At 38.9% G+C, this 26,993-nt stretch overlaps 1 protein-coding gene across 1 annotated transcript; it reads right to left on the bottom strand.

Annotated features, from left to right (window-relative positions):
• Positions 1-26,560, bottom strand: LOC139722468 (uncharacterized). The gene is made up of 7 exons (XM_071633760.1): positions 26,274-26,560; positions 24,057-24,624; positions 17,192-17,329; positions 12,050-12,211; positions 10,740-10,790; positions 1,612-1,795; positions 1-828 (listed from the first exon to the last, which is right to left on the bottom strand). The coding sequence occupies exons 2-7, from the start codon at positions 24,492-24,494 to the stop codon at positions 671-673; spliced, it is 1,131 nt and encodes a 376-aa protein (XP_071489861.1). The 5' UTR covers positions 24,495-24,624; positions 26,274-26,560; the 3' UTR covers positions 1-670.
• Positions 26,561-26,993: the final 433 nt, after the last annotated feature.

Raw genomic sequence — 26,993 nt, 5'->3', positions numbered from 1 at the left:
GCCTTTAGCCTCAACACTCTTACCAGCCTACCTGAGAGAGGTATGAGATTAGGGAGCTTGCACACAGAGTCTCAGGGCTTGAAAGGTTACTCAACACCAGCAGGGGGTACTTGGGGGCTAGTGGAGAGCAATGGGCTAGTAAGGGTCCTTTGGGCTAGTAGGGCTACCTCAAGATAGCTCTGGGTATTAAAGGTTTAGGGGCTAACAGGGGTACCTGGATGAGTAGGGGTACTTGGAATTTAATAGTAGGGGTACTTTGGAATAGTGAAGAGCTCACAGTCCTGAGAAGGATTTAGGGGCCAACATGATACTTGGGCTTAGTAGGGATACTTTAGGATTACCATAGGGTTATTTGGGGATAGTGGTGAGCTCAGGGCTTGTAGGGTTACCTGGGTACAGCTTGGGGTCCTAATAGAGCTATGACGGCTAGCAGGGGTACTTTGGGATGCTCAGGGTCCCAATAGAGCTTTGGGGGCTGGTAGGGGTACGTTGGGATAGTGGGAAGCTGAAAGATAGAAGAGGTATTTAGGACCACTGTGAGTTCTCTGGCCGAGTGGTGATCTTGGACCTGTAGGGTTCTTGGACCTGTACAGTACTTGGACCTGTACAGTACTTGGACCTGTAGGGTTCTTGGACCTGCAGAGTTCTTGGACCTGCAGGACTCTTGGGGTTAGTAGGCATACTCGTATCTCCTTCTACCACGAGGTCTGCACATGAACTGGAGTCCGAGGCTTATCGCCACAAAGCAGGCGTAGAAGAGGTAACGATACAGCTGCCGGTAGCGAGACGGAAGCCATAGGAGTGTGTAATGCAGCTGGCCCTCTTCATCTGTTGCCATAGAAACACATCAATAAATTTAGTTTAGATACGACAAGGCTGCCAACCTCTACAAACAAAGAATCAGATAGCTCAGTAAAAGACAGTTTGATAAAGACAAAAATCATGTATTGGTTCAAAATGGAAATATTTCACATACCAATTATTAAATTAATCAAATTTCAGCATAACAAATTGACTTTGTTCTCATGTCTGCAAATAATATCATGGTGGTCATGAACAGTTTACAACATTATGAGTACAGTGGACTCGCATTATAACAAAGTCCTCAGGACCAGCAGTTTTCTTTCGTTATATCGAAATTTCGTTGTAACCTAACAAATAAACGATAAAAAAAATCATAGAGCCAATAATTTTGCGACCTGGATTTTTATTTCACTGTAACTGAAATTTCGTCATAACCGTGTTCATTATAACAGGAGTGCACTGTACGTACTGTATGATTACCACTTTTCATCCCACAAATCCCTGAAAGGGAGCATGTTTCATAGTTATGTTGGCAAGTACTGCAAGGAGAATGGAGCCCAGGCCTAGTCTTGACTCAGTTACTGTAAAACATGATATTTTAGCGGCATGAAATTTTCGCAAATTGGAGCAGACAGCCTTTTTCACAGCATGAAATTTTCGCGAAGTGCCTCTGACATTCGATGCATATAATGTAGACAAGAGCCTTCGCGTGCATTTTGATTTCACAAATCTTGGCTCTCGCGGAATTCGCGAAATTAAAATGCACACGAAGTAGTATAGTAACTTGTGTATCTCGCTGACCCTCACCAATGACAGCTGCAGCATAGGCCATGTTGCTGACACCCATGCGGTAGCTGCATGTTGGGATACGGTACTCTTCCATCAATGAGTCCTCCGCTGAGTTAATGACAGAGTTGAGAGATGCGTCCCTTGGATACACCTTCTTGAAGAAACTTACCAGCTGCTGAAGACTGTGCTTCATGTAGCCCGACTGGGAGGGAGAGCAGAAGGAGCAGGAGCAGTAGAAAGAAGAGGAGATGGAGGAGGAGGAGGAAGAGGAGTGAGAAGAAAGGAGGAGAAAAAGGAGGAGGAGGAAAGGGAGGATGGAAAAGGGGGAGACAAAACAGGAGGAGAAAGAAGAGGAGTAAAGAGGTGGTGGGGAAGGAGGAAGAGGAGGAGAAGGAGAAGGAGGAGAAGGAGGAGGAAGAGGAGGAGGAGGAAGAGGAGGAAGGAAAGAAGACAAAGAAGAGGGTAAAGGAGGAAAAGGGAGAGGAGGAGAAATAGGAGGAGGGAGAGGAAGAAGAGGGGGAAGAGGAGGAGGAGGAGGAAGATGAGGAAGAGGACAAGAAGGAGAAATAGGAGGAGGAGGAGGAAGAGGAAGAGAAGGAGAAGGAGAAGGAAGAGGAGGAGGAGGAAGAACAAGGCGGTGGAAGAGGAGGAGTAGGAGAAGGAGGAGGAAGAGGAGGACAAGGAGGAGAAAGAGAAAGAGGAGGAAGAGGAGGAAGAGATGGAGGAAGAGGAGGAAAAGGAGGAGGAAGGAGGAGGAAGAGGAGGATGAAGGAGGAGAAATAGGAGAAAGAGGAGGAAGAGGAGGAGGAAAAGGAGGAAGATGAGGAGGAAGAAGAGGAAGAGGAGGAGGGAGATGAGGAGGAGGAGAGGGAGGAGGAGGGGTAGGGTAGTGGAGAGTTGGAGGAAGAAAAGAGGATGAGGAGGATGAGGAGGAGACGGAAAAGGAGAAGGAAGAGGAGGAGGAGGAAAAAGATGAGGAGGAGAAGAAGGAGGGGGAAAGGGGGAAGGAGAAAAACATGATGAGAAAAAAAGAGGAGAAAATGGGTAGGGAGAGAGAGATAACAAAAAGACAGAAAAGGGGATGAGGAAAAAGAGAAGGAAGAGGAGGGAAAATCAGAAAGAAGAAGAGGATGGAGAAAAGAGAATGAGGATAATGGAGAGTACAATGTGACAGGTTCTTGGGGCTGCAACTAAATTATTGTAATCTAATCTCCAATTTAACATTGTCAACAAATATTCAAGTACTAGTACCTAGTAGTTAAACGTAGTTCGCTGAGAATGTCTGCGCTAATGTGGCAATGTGCATGTGCTATGTCTATGGTGCAACATAGGTAGCCATCTCTGTCAACCTACCCTTAGACAAACACTCTCCCAGGCCCATCCTACCTCCATTGAACAAAACTATACAGCCAGCCGGGCACGCACAAACAAGCTCCACCCACTTGGCCTGTCACTAAAATATTAAAGCAGCGATTGGTTGACCAAGGAGTTCTGGCTTGACATGGATAAAGTATGGATGTGCTGTGTGTATGGATAAAGTACATGGATCGATGTGCTGTGTGTATACATACATGTGTATGTATTCGACATGCGTGCAGAGCGGTACGGTGAGTGTGCATGCTTACCTGCAGCAGGCCAGGGACGGGGTTCTGCGACATGCCGATTATTTTGTTCTCCTCTAAATGTAATGAGAATGCCAGACAAATCTTCTTCGGCTCAAGTGATGTAAACTACGTGTATTTTGTACAAAAGGGACTGACTGTTTTACTTCGACACAGCCGAAATTCGACTCTCGTACTTCGGCTTATCCAAATATTTCTTAGAGAAAATACATAGGGAAAAATCGGGACTTTTTATTTTGCTTCGAGTTAAGTGATTTTCGACTCACTCGACGTCGACTTATCCGAGGTTTACTGTATTCAGAACAGCAACTGTTTGAAGTGCACCAAAGGAGCTGACAGTGGTAGCTTCTTTCTTTTCTTCTTTTCAATCAATCTGTCAATGCAAAGTGGACGGGGCAGATATATTCATATGTACATTGTACAAGTTTGAATTGAACTCAAACAACTGGCAAGAGAGAGAGAGAGAGAGAGAGAGAGACAAAGAGAGGGTGTGGGAGGAATAATACATCAAACTGAGAAGTTGGTGTCAAGTGACTTGACTGAGATGCAATAGTCAATGATACTCTTACAGGTAGTACCAGCATATAATGTATGTCATCTGTTTTCCTTCCCTTGACCCATTTAATGTCCTTCGCAACTGAATTTTAAGTTAGCATTCAGCAAAGGAGGGTGATATATTTCTGATATTGTGTATCAAAGGCGTATCGTTCGACTCAAGTATTAGGAGAATGCATGACTGTAGTTGCAAGTAGTGATTTTGTCTCAGCAACATCAGACTACTAGTATCAAAACACACAGTGAATTGCCATGAATTTATGCCAGCAAAAATGTGTGCTTGCATCCACATTTCACTTGCTTCGCTTCTTTGGCTATCAATGACAGTACAATACTGAGAACTTGTTAATTCTATCACATGGTGGCAAATGTTTATTGTGGAGGATATTTTCAGACATCCAATGTCTGAGGGGTCATACTCAATCTCCTTATATGCACAATGTGATCCTTTTGTAAAGTTGTTGGCGATCTTACCTATCTTATTTGCATTAGAAACAACTTTTTTACTCAAAGTGTCTAGTCAGTGAACTACAGAGAACACTCTACCATCTCTAGATTTAAACGTTTACAAAAGACTAAAATCAACTGAGAGTACACCTTTGTTACATCACAAAAGTGAAAGTAACTCAGTCTTGCAACTAAATGATAAATTGCCCGTCAATGACAAAGATGAACACTGACTATTACATGTTTTGAGTAATTGCATGATAAAAAAAAGAAAAAAATCATGGGCGTATTGTAGGATCTACTTGGTGTGCATTTATGTCAACGAAGGGTAAAATTTGTCAATCAGTTGCAATAAAAACAACTCCCTGTAAGTATCACTGATTTGAATAACTTGGCCTTTGAGTGAATCTCTACCATGAAGAGATGATGAGCTATGAACAGGGCCATGGTTTGTCATATATTTCACTTTTCCTCAGCGGAACACAGCAGCAGGAAGGATCTGATTACAGACAGACAAACTTGTCACGGGGAATCTGTGACAAACTGACATTCCTAGAAGACTGCCTTTCTCCGAATAGCATATTACCCTCAACCTTGGATCACATCGAATCAAGTTCTTCCCTATGAGAAACAAGTGGGTAGTGGCTGAGAGAGATTATCTAGGGCTTACCAGCTTTATCTCTCTGGGACTAGGATGACTAATCCAATGTGACTCACCCATAGTGAAGTTTATGGATGTATCGTTAACGCAGCACTGTACAGTGTACCAGACAATTCAGCCAATTCAGACAATGTAGCAATATGTTTTGAGTGTGTGCGTGTTGATGTTGGGGGGGGGGGGGGCAGCATCAAGGATAGTGCTTGTAATTGGGTCAATGGTAGCTAAGGCCCCCCTCCCTACTTTATTCACAGGCCCTTTTTTATTCTAAAAGAAGAGAAAAGATCTCTAATGAAAATCACAATCATGACAAGAACTTGTAACCATGCTGTACAGGTATCAACTCACCATACTATTACCCCACAGAGTGCATTCATATCCAATAACAATTGTAATCTGATTTTCCCTTAAAGAATTGTCACAAAATAAAAAACATCTTGAAGTTGTTTATCAAAGCAAAATCAATTGCTTGTTGTACTATTTTATTTTAATAGCAGAGTGAAAAAAGTCTTCTGGTTACTTAAAAGCAGCCAAACTAAAAGGTGATATACCTTTTTGAATTTGAGATGGCCAAACAAACCCAGGGTTTTTATGACATATTATTCATTTAGTGTGAATCCTGGGAAGCTGTAAAAACTTAATACATACTCATTAAATTCAACCTGCTTGGAATAAATCAACTTCCAATCAACACATTGACAGGTGACAAGTAACACTAATTGAGTTTGTAGTCTTTGATGAGTTGTCACTCCTAACATCTGTTTCTCTAAACCAGGGTTTCCTTCTGGCATTAATTTGCATATAATATGGTGTCATTAAATCAATGAATAACAACGAATGGAGGGAAATCATCTTCTGCCTAGATGTGCTCTTGACACTTTCAATAAATCTCTGGGGGGAGGGGGAATTGACAAAACAAGATGGCTCCAAAATACATCAGTGTCAGGATGAGGGTGGTACAGTGCTCTGTCACATAGAAGATACAACCTAGTATTGTCATCAGGCAAATTTTCTCTCTACATTTTCAGGGTACATTGTACTGGAAATAATTGACCATCTCATCTGGAAAGAATCCATGTTGATTAACATGGCCTGGGAGGAAGAAACTAATTTGACAATGGCCTTCAGGAGCAGAGTGGTTGCCTAGATACCATCATCTTCAGTTATTGTGAGGCTGGTAGTGATGCAAGCAATGGAGGGGAAGAAAAACAGAATCTCTGAAACTCTTCCACAGCTTCATCTTGGGAGAAAATCAAATTAGCACAGATGAAATGAAGTATACGTTGACATAGAAATTGCAATACTATTGTGCACACAACAGGACACGACTCAAACTATAACCACTTCTAACACAGTAACAGGACATGGAAGAAAAAGGAATAAAGAATGCAAATATTTTGATTCCTAATATTCAGAAAAAAAAATAGTGATGCAAGCAATGGAGAAACTTTAAATGTCTACATCTTGATACATTTTCAAATGTGACTTCTTTAATGTTGGGAGCAAATCCATCTGGAATGAGTTGTGCTCACCTCTATTATTTTTTTTAAAATTTAGAATCAGTGTTCAAGAATTCCTTTCTAAAAACAATTCAAACAAGAGTGAATCTCAAAGAAGACATGATTCAATTTCATCTGAAAATAATGTAAGACATGTTAAAACTGTGAAGGAAAAGATAAATTTGAGAAAAAGGTGCATTGGCAATTATTAGTACAGTAAACCTTGCTTAAGTCGACATCGCATAAGTCAACAACTCGCTTAAGTCGACACGATAAAAAAGTCCCGATTTTTGCCTTTGTTATTCCTTGAAAATTTCTTCGTCTTAGTCGACATTTATAAGTCGACAACTCGCGTAAGTCGACCTGATTTTTGAGTGCCAACTGAGCTGAAATACGTGTTAATTCCCTCGTCTAAGTCGACATAATTTTTTGTTCAAAATCTTATTGCCATTCTCTGAAAAAGAATTGTTTTCCCGCTCCGATTCGCAGCATTTCTACTCGGTAATTCGCTAGTGTACGGCGTGGTAGCAATCGCTGTATTCAAAAGCGTTGCAGAGAAGACTTTCGGTTCTTGTAAGAAATAGAAACTGCGTTTAAAGGCATCTCTTAACATCTACGGAGGTGCGTTATTGTTGAAAAGTCTTGCATTACTTTTCATTTTGTACGCAAAATTAGAAATTAAACGCAACTCCGAAAATCAAATGCAATTGCAAGTCCATCATATCACACGGAACGCTGAAAAGACTTGCGTTTGATAATCATACGAAACTAGAAAATTGTAGGGAACTTTTTTTAAAACTCAATTGCGTTTAAGCGCGATTCTAAAAATCAAATGCAAGTCCATCAAATCACACACAACGCTATATTTAAACGCAATGAGCATTGCAGAGAAGACTTGCAGTTTTTGTACGAAACTGTAAGAAACTGCGTTTAAACGCATCTCCAAACATCTTCGGAAGTGCGTTATCGTTGAAAAGACTTGCATTATTTTTCATTTCGTACGCAAAATTAGTAATTAAACGCCACCTTGAAAATCAAATGCCAGTCCATCAAATCACACGGAACGCTGATAAGACTTGCGTTTGATAATCATCCGAAGCTAGAAAATTGTAAGAAACTTAAACTCAGTTGCGTTTAAACGCAATTCTAAAAATCCAAAGCAAGTCCATCAAATCACAAGCAACGCTGTATTTAAAACGCAAGACCGTTGCAGAAAAGACTTGCGGTTTTTGTACGAAACTAGAAACTGCGTTTAAACGCATAAAAAAATCTATACGGAAGTGTGTTATTGTTGAAAAGACTTGCATTATTTTTTTATTTTGTAACGGAACTTTCGCCATGACCGAACTTAGTCTGCACTAGCAGGGGAAAGACATCGCAACATTTACACGTTTCAAACTACCGAAACGCATGCTGCTCACAAAATGTCAATGAAAAAATAGTAGCAAATTACTTGTTGCAGTTCGCTATGCCGAAGGTTTAAATCTCAGTCCAATGTTAAATTAGTCCGACGATGGAAAGAGATTTGTTTTTACGAAGGTTAGTAATCCGAAAGATGCCGTTTTCGGATTAACAAACTTTTCTTCTTCTTTTTATTTCAGACTGGCCCGCGCCATACAGAGTGGTAATTGTTGCGAATCGGAGCGCGAGAACAACTCATTTTCAGAGTACATGTATGGCAATAGAAATTTAAGCAAAACAAATATGGCGAATTAGGGAAAAATAACACATCCTATTTCAACTCAGTCGGCACTGAAAAATTGTCTCGACAGACTCATACGAATTCACACGCATATCTTCGCAGCAACGCACTTGAATTTAAATTGCAAAGTTGCATGCAATTTGGGAAATATGCGTTTGATTTTTCAAATCAAATTTAAAACGTACAAAATGTACAGTGTCTAGAAACGGGCCCAGGTCTCCGATCGCTCTCTCTCAAAATCTCTCTAGAGATTTGGGAATTGTGCGTTGCCGTTACTAATCCTGTATGTAGTAACAGATTGAACCTGGTAGTTGGGCTGGTCATATCAAAAAATATTCTTCTAAACTGAGTACAACCACATATATGTCAAAACACATTATTTCTGTTACAGTGCCCTTGACAGAACTGACTTGCCTTGCCCCTTTTTATCGCAAAAGATACCAGTGCTATTCCAAAACACTGCATGGTTAGTATTTATCTGGTTCACCCACTACACCTCACCCCAACCCCCATGACAATTCCACCAGGGGAAAATTTTGACTGCCATCAGCAATTACAATCACTGGTTCTTGACTGATTACAGAGAGTGATATTGACCATTTCATCATCTCGCCTTCTGTTCTAATAAAAATGCAACTTATCGTGATTCATTGCAGGGGACAGAGATCTCTCCTATTTGAGGATATAGAAATGTAATCTATGACACTAGAGCAGGGATCAAACTTTGTATATGATCTGACAGAAACAGACCACTGGAAATTCTTGAGAAAGAAATCTTACATTCATGTGTAAACCAAATAAGTGTTTCCAACAGGCAATGCTATCATTATTTCTACTTTTCTTGTATCTTCCACATCTAAGATATTTCACATGATTTTACTCATCTTGACCAACGAATATGTTCCAATGTTGATAAGCATATATATGTTGCATTTTGTATTACTCAAAAATACTTTCTGAATGTCTTGTGGTCTTCATTCACTTCTGTTTGATCTGGCAAAATGTAAAAAGTAAAATATGTCAAGACCTATGATCTAACCATGGACCTAAGTACGTCCATGATCTAATCAAGCTGCCATGTACAACTGTTCTATGAAGGACACACAAAAAAATGGGGCTCATTTTTCATTTCTTCTGCCAACTAGGCCAACATATGACAAAAACCTTTTTTTCTTTGGTTTTGTTTTCTTCTTCACTGTAATCAAAAACCCTTCTGTCGGCCTTGAAAGAAAACAGCTGAAAAACCTCATGACACTTTGACCATGGATTGAACTCCATGAAATGCATGCTTGATAGGATTACACAGGACTCATTACATTTTTGCAAAGTGTCTCTGGCATTCAATGCATGTAGTGTAGACAAGAGCCTTCGTGTGCATTTTAATTTTGCGAATCTTGGGTCTCGTGAAATTTGCGAAATTAAAATGCACACTAACATTCCTCTTTTAACAGTAGTGCATCAGAGCGTATGCTCATCAGTAAGGCTGCGTTCACATAGAAGTATACGGTATTCACTATTCGCTATTCGGGCACCCAGTACACCATCACCCGCACCGTCAACTCACCATCCCATGCAGTGAGGACTTCTTCCTCCTACATCCCAGCAAATCTTATTAACAATTTCTAAACTGCATCAGAATGTCAGTCTACATGCTTATTTTTGCTAAAGGGCAAATCCAGACCAAAATTGTTATTATTTCATAAACGAGAGACGGTATACTCTGAAAGAAAATTGAACAAGCTCGATTCCCATTATGCTATACTATTCTATGCTATTCGGTACTTTTGAATAGTGCTCTCTTATGTGAACCGGTGTTAGGAAATCCTATCGTTCGATTCAAGCTGTTCACGTGCCCTCGAAAATGAGCCCCGAATACCCGAATAGTATACTTCTATGTGAACGCAGCCTTACAGTCTTCTCCAGTTGAGGTTCTTTAGCTGTGTGTGTACTTTACAAAGAGATCGGTGATAAAGCTGTACACAATTTATGACAGGGATTCTCAAATATATCCAAGCCAGGCCAGCCTTCTCACTCCATGGTATCCCTACACTACTGGGACTTTTAACTCTCTATGCACCACGGTGTAAACCCCCTGTGTGCCACATTATTCTGAGACTGCAATGCAGGCATGCTTTCAGAAAACATTCTGTTCTTCAAACGAGTCCATGTAACTTCTACAATTTTTTTTTTGTTCTGCTGATCATGTAATGAGGAAAATCGTAGAGAAAATCTGAAGCTTTGCTATGATGTATTTTGTATGACAAGTCTATTATGATTTTCTTTCAAGTGACCACTAGCAGGTATTGATTTACAGGTAATTTGCACACAAAACAATTCTCAGAAACTTCGAATTTATACGAAATCCAATAAGGAACACCGTCTGATACATTTATAATCACCATACAATGCATGCTACATCTGAGAGGAACAGCATTGCGAGTAAAGCTTTCGTTATGCTGTGGCATTTGGCGATTTATCAATCTGTTTATTAAAGCGGGTTTGTGCATTCGAGCAAAATATGCAAACTTGGCACTCTGTCCACTGAGTCAGGCATGTGAATGTGGCGCTCAAAGAGTTAAGGAAGGGGGATGATGAGGGGTAAGATATGAAACGGACAGAAAACTACCATGCAAAGAGGAAGGAAAGGTGTGTAGCTGACTTACGTAATGTGAATGAGCACTGAAGGCAAACCCTGGCTTGAGTACTCTCATTATCTGTGGGGGAAATAAAAAGAAATTATTTAAACTTCAATATATAACATTAGACTTAAATGGATTATAACTGTATGATTTTGTTTACATAGCGGATCTACTAGTATATCATGTTTTTTATCCGCATGATCCCGCAGAAGAGCAGTCCCCAAACTGATGCATACTGTGTATGAATAAAGGAATTAATATTTTAAAAAAAAAAAATGATAGGGATTCCATAATACTGATTGTAATTCATGACACACACTGCAATATTTACAGAGGGGATTGACACATATTGATACTTCATATAATTGTTACTTGTAAAAGAAATTCACAACTCTTTGCACAAATTCAGTAATTTGACTTCACTTGAACACACCATCAATTCACAACAACTTTATTTATTGAACTGAGATGAAATCAACTGCTTAATGAAAGTTGAATGAGCTGTTTTCAGAAACGTATAGTGCACACAACAACTTATAAATTTGATCATGGGTGAGGAATCGATATATAGAACATTTGAATGAACAGTAAATGGAAAAATGTGGATATTCTGGGACAAATCTGGGTAATTATTTCTCAGACAGACTACAAGAGTCTAATAGTCTCATTCCACCAGAGCCAATTCAGGCAGGAAGTTCAGAATGAATTCATTATTAAAAGGGCTTTGAACTTTTGCCAGTCCTTGGGTTTCTACAATCTTGGGGATTTGAGAGAGAAAAAGTAACAACAACAACAAAGCAAAGAAAAAACACATGATAGAAAATGGTGCAATTTTAAGGGTAACTGCTCTTTTTTCATAATCCCTTTAGATTACTGGATTTTTTTCTCTAGTCTGAAACACACAATCTTTGGCATTAGAATCAGACGTCAAAATATAAAGTCAAAATGTAATCCAATCTGGAATTCATATCACTTTTAGACACACATTTGACCACTGAGGGAAAGGTTTTACCGTGGCACAATGTTGTGCCACAGTATGTTTTAGTCTTATCTACGATGTAGTACTACCAATAAGCTCACTTCATTATAGAGTACCTGTACTGTGATACAATCATCTATATGAATGTATCACTATCCAAACGACTTTATTGTAGCAAATATAATCTTGCACTGTAGTATATATTGTACCATACTGTAATGTATTGTATTGTATTGTATTGTATTACAGTATTCATAGTGTAGTGTAGTGCTTGCAGTCTAGTATAGTGTAGTGTGGTGTGGTGTAGTGTGGTGTTTCCAGTTGCTGACAGTTGGTTACCCAGTGGGAGACTTACTTTTATATGTCTGTGTAGCATGGCCTCAGACAGTCCAGTGTGGGTCAAAATGACCCTTACTTTGGCATTCGGCGTCTGACGACCCATCATGACTAGTGTGTTGGAGAGCGGCCCGTCTATCTTCTCATTTGGTGGCCGGTGAATATATTGTAGAGCATTAATCTGCAAAGGCAGAAGAAGCAGCAAAAATAAAGAGTAATTACAACTTTGATTGACATCTTTTTGACTACATTCATTATGAGGAAACAGACATGAATGAATGAATACAAAACGCCATCATATTTTAGTAATATACTTACTATAGAATCTGACAGTTTTTGACATGATGTCGGGTCACACAGTTTTTTTGATGAAAGATGTGATTTTAATAGTTTGTCCAGTAAGATTGCATCGAGACAACTTTTTTTTTTTTACACTCTGCTGAGTTTTAATATCATCTTGAAAGACTGTTCTGAATCGAGTGTCATATGGTTTGTTTTATATTTTGTCTTTCAGAATATAAAATGTCAATTTTTCTTCACAATACATGGAAGCCTCAGTGGGTGATATTAGTTATATCAAAAGAAATAACTCTCCAAATAATTAGCAGTTGTACATGGGAGGACAGCCAAGTTTAGTTCAAACCACTGTTTGTGACAACGTGACTTGTTTGATGCTAAATACAGTTGTACTGCAATAAAGCAATGATATTCAAACCTTCTGTCATTTATAAGTGTATGGGTATATATAATATGTAAAAAAATAAAAAACTTTGATTACAACAAATGTCATTTATAGCATTTTTATTCAAAAAAAGGTTGCATTTGGAAATGTGCAATATGATGGAATACTTTGTTCACATTTCTTCCAGTAACTTTAGACAAGTATAAATGTGCTTATATTCTTTATTGTTGCTACAACTGTTGTCTTCATTAAACCAAACATTTGCCATTCCCTAGATGAGCAATATTTGCATTTGAACATTTATCATGGAAAATTATTACTCCAACATTATTCCATTTAAAGATTGCTCAGGAGTGGGGATGAAATTCTGAATGTAATATAAAGATGTAGAATCATTCACAAACTTGAGACACATGGGAAGAAATGTTTCAAGCAGATGGTCACTTTTATCATCATCATGGAGGTAAAAATTGTACCTCCACGCTTTTAAAAGTATTTACAAGTGTGTATATCTGTTTCCTATGAGCAACAAAGGGAAAATTTGAATGAAGAAGATGAAATTGAGAGAAAAGCAGATTTGATACGCCATACGGCAGCCAGATTAATACCGCACATGGTCAAAATGTCTTTACATATAATCAGCAGCGTGTTAAGAATGTACTATATGTGAAATGGACCAACGCAAAGTGACATTGAGGACCTGTGCGATGGAGACAAATTTTTGCTTTAATTGAGAGCAAAGCAATGGACAGACACTTTAAGTGAGACACACAGGGCTTTTTTCTCTCTGCAGACATGAGATGATTCCATTGTTCTAGTGTTGATGAATATTATCATGTACAGAATTGTCTACCCATTCAAATGAAGACTATTTTCTTATAATAAATTGAATATTCTACTTGCCTATGCACCCTTTTTAAAAGTAATTAATGAATTGAATTAGTAATTAAAAGTAATTACATAATTAATGCATAGTAGACAATATAATGCACACACAGTCACCATTATTCACATATTCTGTTAATTGACTGATTCAGATGCAACACAAATGTACAGTTATGCCGTCTTAAAGTGGAAAACCACAAACTTTGCTGGTTGTATTATCAAATCTATGTGATATTTCCCTCTCAGTTTCTTGATGTGAGGTTCTCAACAGCTAATTCTACCATTCATGAGATTGTCTTACAAAAGTAAAGTGTATACCTGCAGAATATATGGCACGCACAGTAGTTTTTTGTCTGTTTGTTTTGTTTTTGTTTTATTTTTGTGTGTTTTGTTTTGTTGTTGTTTTTGTTTTGTTGTTGTTGTTGTTGTTGTTGTTGTTGTTGTTGGTTTTGTTTGTTTGTTTGTTTGTTTGTTTGTTTGGTTTTTTTTTGTTTTTTTTGTTTTTTTTTGGGGGGGGGGGTAAACTGATGAATCATATGACAGTTTACATGGAGGATATCTGTTGATTGTATTCTTGTGGGATATCTGTGGGATCCTCACGAGGATTGCTACTTAAAAGGTGTATGAAGTACAATGTGTTGCATACCATTAATACCTAAAGTACAGGATCCTAGTATTGGTACATTGATTGTACAAGTGCAGCCCTTTCGGAACAAACACAAAAGTCAAGGGCATCATAGGAGTGGGAAAAAGCATGATCATAAGAAAATGTACAGGTATAGCATCAAGTCAACATCAATTCATGACAAGGAATAAAAGATTGAATTATTTATCATTATTTCTTTAAGACTGACTTGCCAATGTCTATATGAAGAAAAGAAAGCAATTAAGATGAGCATGAATATTTGTGACAAAAAAAAGAATAAAGGCAAAAACATGTTTTTCTATACTAAATGCAAAATAATGCTGTATTGACACAAGAAGTCAAATGTGAATTTGAAACTGAAGCGACTTACATCATACAATGAAGAAATGATACAAGGTATGTTTCATTGTTACTGGCAGAATGACATCGAAGTAGGAAGTGTGTATGCCACCTATGAACTACATTGTACTTTTAATACAGCACAAATATCTATCTCATCAAAACCTTCACTAGTTTAAAAAAAAAAAAATGAATGGGGGTCAGACATTAATAAAAAAGTTTAAAATCTAGAAGAAAGTTTAGCAGCTGTTGATCCTGTGAATAAAACCACACAACTGTTAAAGGACAAACACATCTTCCAGAATGTACGTCCTTTCCATACTAACCACCAAAATAACAAGAAAAGATTTTCGTCACTCTGATACTACATTGTATAGTGAGTGCCTTTTACATAAATAAGCTCTACAAATTTATGATATGTTAACAACATTTCCATACATACCCACCCAGTATTGCCTCAAAGTCCGACTGGATAGCATAACCACTCATTCCTTTTCAAACCAAAATCACTTTGCGTAATAGATACTGAAATGCCTTCATACACTGCACATGTCCACAGCACTATACATATGTGTACAATGAGATTTTGTGTTCTTGCTTTTTTTCCCCTGACTAGACAAAGCAATGGCAGTTGCTAAGAAGCATGTAAAGCATATAATGCTGTAGAAGTTATGGTTTATATTCTGAAATCCCTAAAAGCTGATGGGGCTATACCTGTTGTGAAGGAGAACCTTTTCTACTCACCTCATTGCTGAATATGAGAATCAAACAAGGAAAATAAATAAACTGGCATATTTCAAAGGGAGTCACAATAGGCAGCAACAAGAAAGGTTTGCATTGAAGACAGTGAAAAATCAAACACTGGAGTCACGAAATGTTTTCTAAATTAATTAAAAGTAAATGATGGACAAGTTTTCACTGCTTGAGAGCTATCATGATGAAAAAGAGGAAAGAAGATTGACAATTATAGCTTAAATGCATGCAAATCTAACTATTTGTCATAACTCAATATTAATTATGCTATACATTCATTGTTTGTAGGCTTTACATTTGCATTGAGGCCACACATTTTCTTGGAAACTTTGTGCCATTCAGACTCAATTTTGATGAAGTTATTAAACAATATGTAACGGTGTCCTGTAGCATCGTGACGTGTCCATGTAGCATCGTGATATTTTAAAATTTGGTCTTAAGAGACAAATTATGGCAATTAGCTTGACCAAAATTTGATGCAATATGCATATTTACTAGATTAGTCAGATAGCTAAATATCTCAAATTTCCTGTACACAGTTTTAATTTTAAAAGAAAATTACAAAATGTATCACGATGCTACGCGGTGTCCTTTTATGTTACATTTGATGGACACCGCGTAGCATAGTGACGCATTTTGTAATTTTCTTGTAAAAGTAAGACTGTGGAAAGGAGAGTAAGCTATCTGACTAATCGAGTAATTATGCATATTATATCAAATTTTGGTCAAGCTAATTGCATTAATTTTACATCATTCTTTTTCATCTTTTTTCAATTTGTTTCACACAAGAAGTAAGGGGCATCTACCACAGAAAAGTATACAAAGTAAGTATATAAGCGTCAAGGAAGACTGGTTAGAAATGTTCATGCACACAGTACATGGCAGAATGTAGCAGGAAGATTCAAGTTGGAAGCGCTTCGAGTAAAGACAGCATACTGTAGATACAGCCTATGTTATGCCATTGCACTTTTCAACAACTACTGTATACGCCATATATTTCGTGAGTCTAAATTTTCATGAATCGGGAATTCCCGACGATTTCGCGAGTGGTTAAGTTCACGATCATGGAGTCTTTTACTAAATGGAGAAATGTACACGCATACATCACATCCACATCGAGATCAGAGTCAATATTTTCGTGCATAGCAACTGACTCGCGAAATTCGCGTAAATAAAAAACCTCACGAAATATTTGGCGTATACAGTACAACTAATCTGCTTTAGAACAGAATACCCAGTATGACTGGATAACAAGGACAGTTCAAATATCCACAAGCATTAATTTCTTTCAAGCTGCAATATCACATTACATCAACTATGATGTCCTTTAGGCTAAAAAAACTACTGCACATTGTTTGATTAGAGAAATACTGCATTTGAAATGAGAACAACAAATTACAGTACCTGTAAGGAAAATTTGTACAAATTGATAAGATCTATTGGGCTGCAGGAGCTCAATTTCCTTTATATTATATATACTTTTACATTTTTCTGGTAAATTTCCTAGGAGAAATGAGATTATCTTCTTTCTTTGTTTTTATTAATCTCATGGTGATTCTTTGGCCTTTAATAGACATTACCAGAAGAAAGTTTGCAGTCATTTCAAGTTGTGTTGTGTTCAGAAATATTGTATATCAATTGATATACTTTCAGAGAAGATGCACAAGAAGTTCAATGACAGGGAAAAAAAGACTTTTAGAAACCTATCATGACATAAAATATCTTAAAACTTTCTTCTGTTTTAATCGTCATCAAAGGTGCAACTGATTCGCACTTTGAGGAAATGCTTTAAAAATCAAAATATCATATCATCAATCATTGGAACAGTTATATACTATCACAAATGCTGCACTTACCTTATAGAAAGCTACATGTTTATATTGCACGGCCTCATTGACAGGCTGAAAGTATCTCTCGAAGCGAGCGATCTTCTCGCTCGTAATTCGATCTGATCCTTCTCCTCCTATGTCATTGTCCCCTGCCAGGTAGATAACCTACAAATGGACAATGGGATGGACAGAGATTGAAATACACACATATGCACACAGATAGACAGATTGATTGAAGCATGGACAGATGAAATATAGAAGGAGATTTGATAACATGAAGAGCAATAGAAGGAAAGACAGGCAGATAGATCATAAACATCAAATAAAATTTTGTATAAAATGCAATTGTGATGCAGAAAAAAAAAATATTGTACAAGAATTACTGTATACACCAACAATTTTGCGAGATTTTTATTTTCACAAATTTTGTGTGTGGGGTACTTTTCGTGAATTTAAAAATGGGGGAAATATCGACTCTGATCCAGACAGGAATGTGACCTGCATGCATGCATGTCTCCATTCAGTATTGTACCTCACGATTGTGAATTTAACCACTTGTGAAATTGTCGGGAAGTCCCGACTCATGAAAACTTAAGACTCGCTAAATACATTGTATATATGACATATACAGTAGCTCCGCATGACAATGTTTCTAGTCTGAGATTCACTATACAGCATAGTTAAACTGCTATTCCACAAAACTGTTCTGCAATGGGTTATAATGTCAAGTAATGAAGTATGCATACATTTGTAGTTTTTAAATGCAAAAGCAAGTGCCTAAACTTAACATCTTCCATAGATTACAGTGCATTGATATTCTGCCCTGTATGTGAGCCATAACTGTAATACCCACTAGCAAATGCTCATACCTCTCCTTGAAAAGTATGCAAGGCATCCCAGTTAGAGTACAGTTTTCCTTGGTGTCCATGACACCCAAGAATGGCCCACGTGGGCCCCATGGTGAAATGATTTTATCAGCTGTCTATGATTTACCTCTAGAGAGAGTAATATGAGACACGTGGTCGGTAATTCACCCCAGGATCACAGAGAGGGCAGCAGCTCTAGGTGAAAATAGCCAAGGGAAGGAACCAGTCCATACAAGTATTGAGGTCTGAATTCATACAGGAGTTATTGGTTTTTGCATCGCCATGCAAATATCAAGTTTACTGGTCACCATTTACACATGACCAAATGTTAGAATTATCTGCAAATTATGGATTGCTTTGAATATCTGGACTGCACATGTCTAACCCATGGCATGAAAGTGACCCCAGGTGCCTGAGAATGTGGACCTAGGCATATTTTAATTTGTTGTCATTTTCTAACAATTTCAGTAAAATCTTTGGTTTTGATTGGCTCAGAAGCTCTGGTCACTGACAATGTTACAATGGTAACTGTCAAAGATTAACAACTTGTCAGATCTCAATACTTTCATAAAACAGTGCTCTAGTGTGGCAAATTGTATCATGGGCTTAAAAACAAAAATTGATGGTTTTCCTGTGGCATTCAAACATGATGTGCAGGGCAAATCATTATGAGTTAAAAAAAAAAAATCAAGATGGACCGATGGATCGAAATGTGATACGTATTGCAGCGAGTTGGCAATTATTTCAGTGTTCACACAACTGATTTCACAGTTTCAATTTCAATTTCAGTGTCAATTTTAAATAGTGCATGACAATAGCTTCAGTGTCAATTCGTGAAAATATTTTAAACATCTTGCCAAAATGTCCGTGAACTGTTCATTCGTGAAAATATCTGTGCACGAAAATAACAGCGTAGACAGTACAAGTATACAACAAGAGAACCCCTAAAAAAAAAAAAACAACCTATAAAACTTCTGCAGAGCTATCTGCAAATATTGCGTGGGTTGTGATTTTAATACCAAAGTAGGGGGCTGCCCCTGGGCCCTAGCCAGGCTTAACACACAGTGCTTCCGTGCATGAGGCATTTAAAACCTCGGTAGAACTGCCCCCACTTGGGGAGTCACTCTCAGAGGTGAAGGCAGCTCGTGACATCACATGAATGTGGTACAAGTGAGGGTGGGTCACTCCTCTGCATAGCATACTGTGTGTTAACACTTCGGTACATTTGTATGCACAGGATATACGTTTCATAACTTTGATTCCTGCTTACAAGTACAACATACAGAGCTACCAAGTCTCACGCATTCTGCGTGAGACTCAAGCATTTACATGTAGGGTCTGTCTCACGATCTCACGCATGGCATACATTTTTTTCACGCATCTGGTGAAGTCTGCAATTTGGGCCAAAAATAAGGAGCATAATGTAGCTCAAAGGATTAAAGTGATAGTTGCAATTGAAGGTATATTTCCCTTTTGCCTTTCAAAATTAGTAAAAAATAGTCACTTAAGTACGCACCAGATCGCATCATTAAGAGCTAATATTTGAAAAAGCTCCCTACCATGGGAGGGGGACACCCTCCTCGTTCGCGTGCACATGCGCGCTAGCGCCGAGACGCCGAGTCATAAAAATCTCACTCATAAAAGTTTTTTTAACTTGGCATCTCTGAACATACTGTATACAGCATACATGTATATGAGCATAATTCTTCACAAATTTGCACAATACAAGTGTACTAGTGTACTTCCCGACAATGTCAAGCACCTGGTAGTTAAATTTGCGATCATGGGGTACAGGTACAGCAATGGATGGAGAAAATGTCCTTGCGCACATTGCATTCATGTCAGGATAAGAGTTGATATTTTCATGTGTTGTTATAAAACTTTCCATTAGCACAGTCTGCAAAATTCACAAACACAAAAACCTTGTGAAATAGTACACATAGAGTCTGTATGTATGGTGTATACAGTACACTACAAACAGGAATGCTACAGAAAAAAAATTGTCAGAAATTTTCCCATCGGAAGTGTTGAAATGTCTTTCCTTAAAAAAGAAAATGACTTTTAATAAAAAATGCCAAACTCTCTCCCCCTCCCTGCACTCCACTCTCTCCTCTCCCTCCCTCTAAAATCCCTCCCCTCCCTGAAATTGCCTAAACTCCATTCTCTCTCTCCCTCACCTTCATCTGCACACACTAAACTTTCTCCTCTCTCTCTCTCACTCCCTCCCTCTAAAGTCTGAACTGGCCAGTCTCTTCCCCTCCCCATCTCTGTTTTTTTTTATTCACAGAATTAAAATAATGCATTGTCCACCTTCAAATTACTGGTTTTAAAAACTCTTCTGATGTCACGCCTGAAAACAAAAGAAAGTGAAACCAATGATCATAAATTATCTAACCACACAAGAGAAAATGACTGCTTTGCTGGTCTACCTGGCAGGTAATGATAGAGGGAACAACATAAAATAACCCATTGAAGAATAATCCTTAGTATTTTTGGGCTGGGGTGAATAGCTCTAGGAAAGGCATGTTATACATGTAGTATCAGTCCATCTTCAACGGGTTAACACTGCATGCTGTATTGTGATTCATATAGCAATTGAAACAGCACTCTCAAAGAACAAGGTTTCATAAAAACCTACCCTCACCTTCTCTCAATAGTGATGCTTGACAGATGCTAATGAACATTGAATGAATTATTCAAGAGAAAGCAGTGCTGCTTTGCTATTAAACACGCAACTGTATCATTGAAACTCACATTGAAATTTGCCTGTCATTACTCACAATCTCCTGGTACCATCCCCTTGTTTCTTTTATGAGAAGCCATTGATGGACTATACTTTCGGTGGCTAATCAGAAATGACCAGCATGACAAGCACTCATTATCTCTATTTTAAATAATCAAAGTGAAACTGAGTGCTTAGAGCAGCATAATACAGAATAAAACTTGATTAAGACAGTCAGAAATGTGCCGACTGATAAAACAAGACTAGATAGTCTTGACATGCAGAATGACACTGCATATACACTGTATACTGTACAGAGCTACTCTCTATGATGTCGGTAAATTGTTCCCCCAAATCCCTACAATCTGTGATCCTTTCTAGGACAATCTACAAGTTTAATACACCACTGAAGTCTATTACTTGACACTTCTTATCGAGATATCAGACATTATCTAAATGACAACAAAGTTGTGTGCACAAGAGCAATCGGCTGCAAGCAATTGATATGAAAAGTACACAAAGGGCATATGGCAGACAATCTGAGTAAACAAACCCAGTCACCAAAAGTTATCAGATGAAGTAAGATTGCTTCACATGAACAACATTGTAGATAAATTTATTTGCAAAGCACTGAAATTCAGATAAGTTACTTTCAACGACACACGCCATATTTTGACAATCACATGTACCAGTAATTTATAGAATACTCTTTGAAGGATACAGATCAGGTTCAAGCAAACTCCATAGTTAAATCAAAGCAATAGTGATACACACCATCTGTAAATTATGGATGAATAACCTGACCAAATAATCTCAATTTTGTCAAAATCAGTTGCAACTCATGAAGAAAAGTGACATCACGGGATGAGTGTCATTCCTGATACAAAGGGTGAAATGGTCCAGATAGGCAGAGCAACCTGTCTCGATTCATTATTTTTGTTTAAAATAGATTAAATAGTCTGGTGAATTGCTGTTTGTGTTCAGACAAGTCAGAGATGATAGAAGTACAAATTACATGCATTTTAATAAGTTTCACTGTGTGTATTTTCCCTTGAAGGGGGGGGGGGGGGGGGAGGAGGATTCTTTGAGAGAAAGAGAGCGAGTACAAGTTGTATACGATGTGTGACTGAGCCAGTCAGGGTTGCCAGTGTGTCCCCAATGATTACTAACTTCAGTGTTAAAGGGACTGTCTGGTTGAGGTGGGGATTCAGGTTTATAACATTTCTAAGTGAGATAATGAGAAACCTCTATGAAATATGAAAGAGCATGTCATTCCATGAGGAATTCAACGTTTATTTGACGAAAATTGGTTTTGAAATGGCTGACATGTCCAAAACAGAGCGATCCTCATAAAATGTGGGGTCCACCTTTTATTACGATTGCTTTGTTTTACTTTGTTTTTGGATGTTTCAGCCATTCAAAACCCGATTTTCATCAAATAACTTTGAATTCCTCTATGCTCTGTACTATTTCATAAGTGTTTTCTTGGTATCTCACAAAAAAGTTAAAAGCCCAATTCTCATCTCCACCAATACTGCACCATCTACGTCAATTCCTGGTGACCTGTGGTCCACTCACAGAAAAGGATGTGCTACATTCAATCCCCTCTCTTCATGTGACAATGACATTTACATTGCTTCATTAACCCTCATAATGCCAAATGTTCCTCACACTCTTAGCAACATAAGTCTCTTAACTCATTCCTCAAAGGAATCTGGTACAATACCACATTTCCCAAAAGGTAATAAAAGAGTCAGTGTCTGCATTTGTGGCTTAAATTCATGTGTTATGCTGACCGGAAAAATGACTCAAATCAAAAGATCAGAGAAAATTCTTCTATCGATATGTTCTTTTTCTGTATCAAAACTGCATGTATTTTTTTTTTATTTTAAATTCAACATCTTTTCTAACAAAGTAGTAGGCCTACGCTTGTTTTGCTATAAAACTTGTATGATGTATGTATGTATGTACAGCAATCAAGGCTGAGCTCACTTCACTAATTTCTGATATCGCTGACACCATCCGGGTGCCCTTATAGTGTGTAACAAGAGTCCAGCACACGCTCTATTCATATCTCATGCCTGATCAATAATTTGCATTGTTCGATGGCACATGTAGCTGACTGTGGAAAGGGGCTACTACTGCTTCACTGCTTTCACACAGATGGATTTCCAATCTGTTCGTTCTTTGTTGACATGGAGAAAAAAAATCTCACTTGGGGGCATTGAAGGTTCTCCAAAAATTGCAGGAGAAATGGTTAAAAACATCAGAAAATCATAATTGTGTCAGAATATAGGAAAAAGCACACATGTAGACATTTTGTACCTGGCATTTACATTCCCTATTCACATTCGATATTGCATTTTGTTTCCTTCAATTAAATTACACTCCCCTAAACAAACCAAAAGAAACAAAAGCCAAAATATTCCATGCATATCAGGGCAATTACCCCACCCCCCCCCCCCCCCCCCCGACAATTATCCCCCAGCTAAATACTGGTTAGTGGTAAGATTAGAGTAAAGATTAAGTTAAAAGTTAGGTATAGGGTTAGGAGTTTGGGTTTAGGTTGGGATTAGGTTCAGGATTAGGATAGGATTAGGATTAGGATTAGGATTAGGGCCAGGGCAGGGGAAGGGTCCATGGGTAATTGTCCATGGGGTAATTGCCCTAGACCCATTCCAGGATTAATTGTGGCATTCATACATCAAGCTAAATGCTCCAGGCTTTATGCACAATGCATGGTCTCTGATTCTACACTGGACCTCAAACTTTCACACCATTCAGTCCATTCTCATGCGACACAGTGAAATTTCTCTCTAAAAATAAAATTTTGCGGCATAAACTTAGTGTACAATACTAGAGAAGCACTTTGAGAGCGCAGACCACCACCACGCAGCTAATCTCCACCACTGATCTTGTTCTCCCAATGAGATCAGCAATTTCAACTAATACACATGAATGCTGAAAATCACCCAGTTTCCCAATTATACGTAGTCTCAGCATTTGGTTACTTCATCAACTTCCAGCTGCGCGGCGCCTCACCCTAGCAGAAACTAGAGCACACACTTTATTGTGAGTATGCAAATCTCAAAAAATGCAAGCTTGAACTCCCAGATTCATTGACCCTACCTGCCAAAATATCCAAAATCCTTCATAAAATCCATAAAAATTCCTGGATTACTATCAAAATTTAATCATCTGTACTCTGTGTCAACCTTTCCTGCAAGTTTCATCCAAATCCATTCACACCTTTTTGAGTTACTTTGCACAAAGACAAACAAGCAAACAAACTAGACATACATACCTTGACTCTGGAAGGGACTTCAAAGATACTCTTAAGTCTCCTGACATAGCTTTCATACTCCGAGTCTGTTGCTTTGCTTCCCTCATCTAACAAGTCACCCATCAATATCACCACGTCCGGATTAACAAAGTTCATGGCATGACTGAAGTACTTCTTGAGGTAGCGATCTGCATCCCAGCGAGTCACGTAACCTAGCAAAGCCGGTTCATCCTGAAATCCCTGGATCTGGGGGTCGCCGACGAAAAGGATTCGAACAGAATCACGCCCATCTGTCAATGTGCTCGGAGGAAGGGTAGCTTCCGATGTCGTCCACTGGTTCCGCCGAACCGTGGTGAATTCATAGTACTCGTTGTAGAAGATGAGGAAAAGACCGGAAATCACCATGATGGTGTTGAAAGGGGAGGCGGTGGCCATCCTGGGAATAATCATCAGCTGCATTTGGCTGTCAATGACATCAGCTCTGTCACCATCACCTGACTAAATTGTCCAAGAAGAGAATATCCCCTCTTTTTTAAGTAGTACAGTGTATCGAGGTGTAGCCTGGCATCATCTTCACTGCATCTTACAGCTGAGAAAAGATTAAAGGGGGAGAGCAGGTTTGAAAAGCAATATGATTAATGATGTTATTAAGTATGTGTATATATCAATGTGTGTGATAGAGAGGAAAAAAAGAGGGGGAAGAGGGAGAGATATGAGGAAGAGATGCTATCCGATATCTGGTAACAGAGAGTGTAGTGACAGAGCTGTCAGATACATGCAATTTCATGCTTGTACATATTGTATGCTAGCTCAGTTCGGGAAACCCACTCACAAGGGGGGCCCCTCCTTATAAGTAACCCGTCCCCCTTATTAGTAACCCCATCCCCCTTTACATAAGTAACCCCCGGGGCACCCCTTATAAGGAGTCTCCACGCTTTTTTGCAATGCAACGAGAAAATGAAAGGACTGCGGCAATTCGCTTGATTATGTCCATAAAGCTTCACAAGTTTCCTAGTTACTCACGAAATTTGAGCAAAATCGGTTTGAGGCATCATATCTAAAATCATGGATTTAAATGCGATGTCAAACGACCCATGCGAATGCTGAAATGCGAGCGATTACTGGCGTGAGTGTCGCCAGGCGCGGCGGCGCGGCAATGCTTGAGTGCAGACGTGGCGACTGAGTACGAAAGTCTCCGTACTCAGTCGCCACGTCTGCACTCAAGCATTGCCGCGCCGCCGCGCCTGGCGACACTCACGCCAGTAATCGCTCGCATTTCAGCATTCGCATGGGTCGTTTGACATCGCATTTAAATCCATGATTTTAGATATGATGCCTCAAACCGATTTTGCTCAAATTTCGTGAGTAACTAGGAAACTTGTGAAGCTTTATGGACATAATCAAGCGAATTGCCGCAGTCCTTTCATTTTCGCGTTGCATTGCAAAAAAGTGTGGAGACTCCTTATAAGGGGTGCCCCGGGGGTTACTTACAGATATAAGGGGGACGGGGTTACTTATAAGGGGGACGGGTTACTTATAAGGAGGGGCCCCCCTTGTGAGTGGGTTTCCCGAACTGAGCTGGTCACACACACACACACACACACACACACACAGACAAAACACAACAACATAAATGGCCCTGCTGGGATTTCAGCTCATAATATTTTAAATTATCCATGTGACAGCAGTTCAGAATGTAGACAGAAAGTAGAACAGCTCTCCAGTCTCATTATTAATATTGAATAAATTTACAGAGACTCCTGAAATGACAAAATGTGGAATAGATTCTGAAGATCAAAAGTAGCATTAGCAATCTACATCAAATTTGCATTCCATACCAGCACTTGTTAGCAGCAGTAAATTTAAGTGGATAGGGTCTAGGTAAACTTTACCCGGCCCGGTAGGCCCTGACGGTGCACGGTGTGTAAGTAAATTTAAAGATTTGAATTTTCATGTTTGTTCTTTGTTTCTAGTGCATTTTGCACTGGGTGCAGCGAGCCTCAAATTCCAGTTTCTACATTAATCTGATTTATTATGGCATGAAATTCAATCTTTAGTTTTTTTTCCTACTGAATTCTAGCTCAATAATTTAACGAACTTCACTTCCACCCAAATACCGCATCGTCTATCGATCCTGTCAGAAGCAATACGCCAATAGCCATAAAAAGCAATCCGAGTAAATACTTAGTTATATTTGCATGAGCAGCTAGCAGGAGAGACGTGTGGTAAAATACTAACCAAAAAGTAGATACCAGATTGGAGATTTTGATTGAAGTTCAGACAATATCAGCCTCAGCCTCAGGATTGGAGCTGGAGTTTATACGTTTACGGACGCAGACCTGCCGAAGAGAATACAAAGCGCAGGAAGCTAGCATTGGGACTAAGGAGTAAACTTTCGCAAGGCAATGCCACTCGTCTGATTTTCATTCAAACACGATGAAAGCCAGTTTCAAATGAATCAGTGAGCTAACGCTATCTAGTAGATACGAAAACAATTCTGAAATACACTGCATGCAATAACTTGAACAGCTGTAACGCTAGTCTGTAGTAAACTCACACGAAAATCCAGAGACCTCGAGTCGTATCATATGCAGACGGAGGAGCGATTGAAACACAACACCTTCACTTTCACGGTCACATTCACACTCACCGGCCGTGTGGTGTGGTTGTGTCACCAGATACTACTAGTAGTACTAGTAGATCTATGGGGCTGTGTATCCATATGGGCCATCCAATCGAACTCACCAGTGCTCTCTCAAATCAGGGAGGTGTCTCACCTCCCTGCTCAAATCAAGCGGACCTATTACTGTGTTGCAGTACAGTGCAGACATAGCTCTATGGTTGCAGATCAAATGTGATTTGGGTACTCATGTGAACAGGGCTAACGTACTGAGTAATCCGTATCCGGGCAATTACCCCGAGAGGGCAATTACCCCCCGGCTAAATACTGGTTAGTGG

Source organism: Diadema antillarum, unplaced genomic scaffold (genome assembly GCF_040938485.1).
Source record: "Diadema antillarum isolate AM-2024a unplaced genomic scaffold, OU_Dant_1.0 scf00000166, whole genome shotgun sequence".
NCBI lineage: Eukaryota > Metazoa > Echinodermata > Echinoidea > Diadematoida > Diadematidae > Diadema > Diadema antillarum.
Note: the sequence above shows the minus strand (reverse complement) of the source record. Positions and strands in the feature narration are given on the sequence as shown.

Excerpts from the sequence above, each read along its gene's own strand:
- LOC139722468 (XM_071633760.1), bottom strand. The coding sequence starts at position 24,494 with ATGCAGCTGATGATTATTCCCAGGATGGCCACCGCCTCCCCTTTCAAC. Across the intron at positions 12,212-17,191 it reads AACATGTAGCTTTCTATAAG|ATTAATGCTCTACAATATAT; the intron begins GTAAGTGCAGCA and ends CTGCCTTTGCAG. Across the intron at positions 829-1,611 it reads CTATGCTGCAGCTGTCATTG|ATGAAGAGGGCCAGCTGCAT; the intron begins GTGAGGGTCAGC and ends CTATGGCAACAG.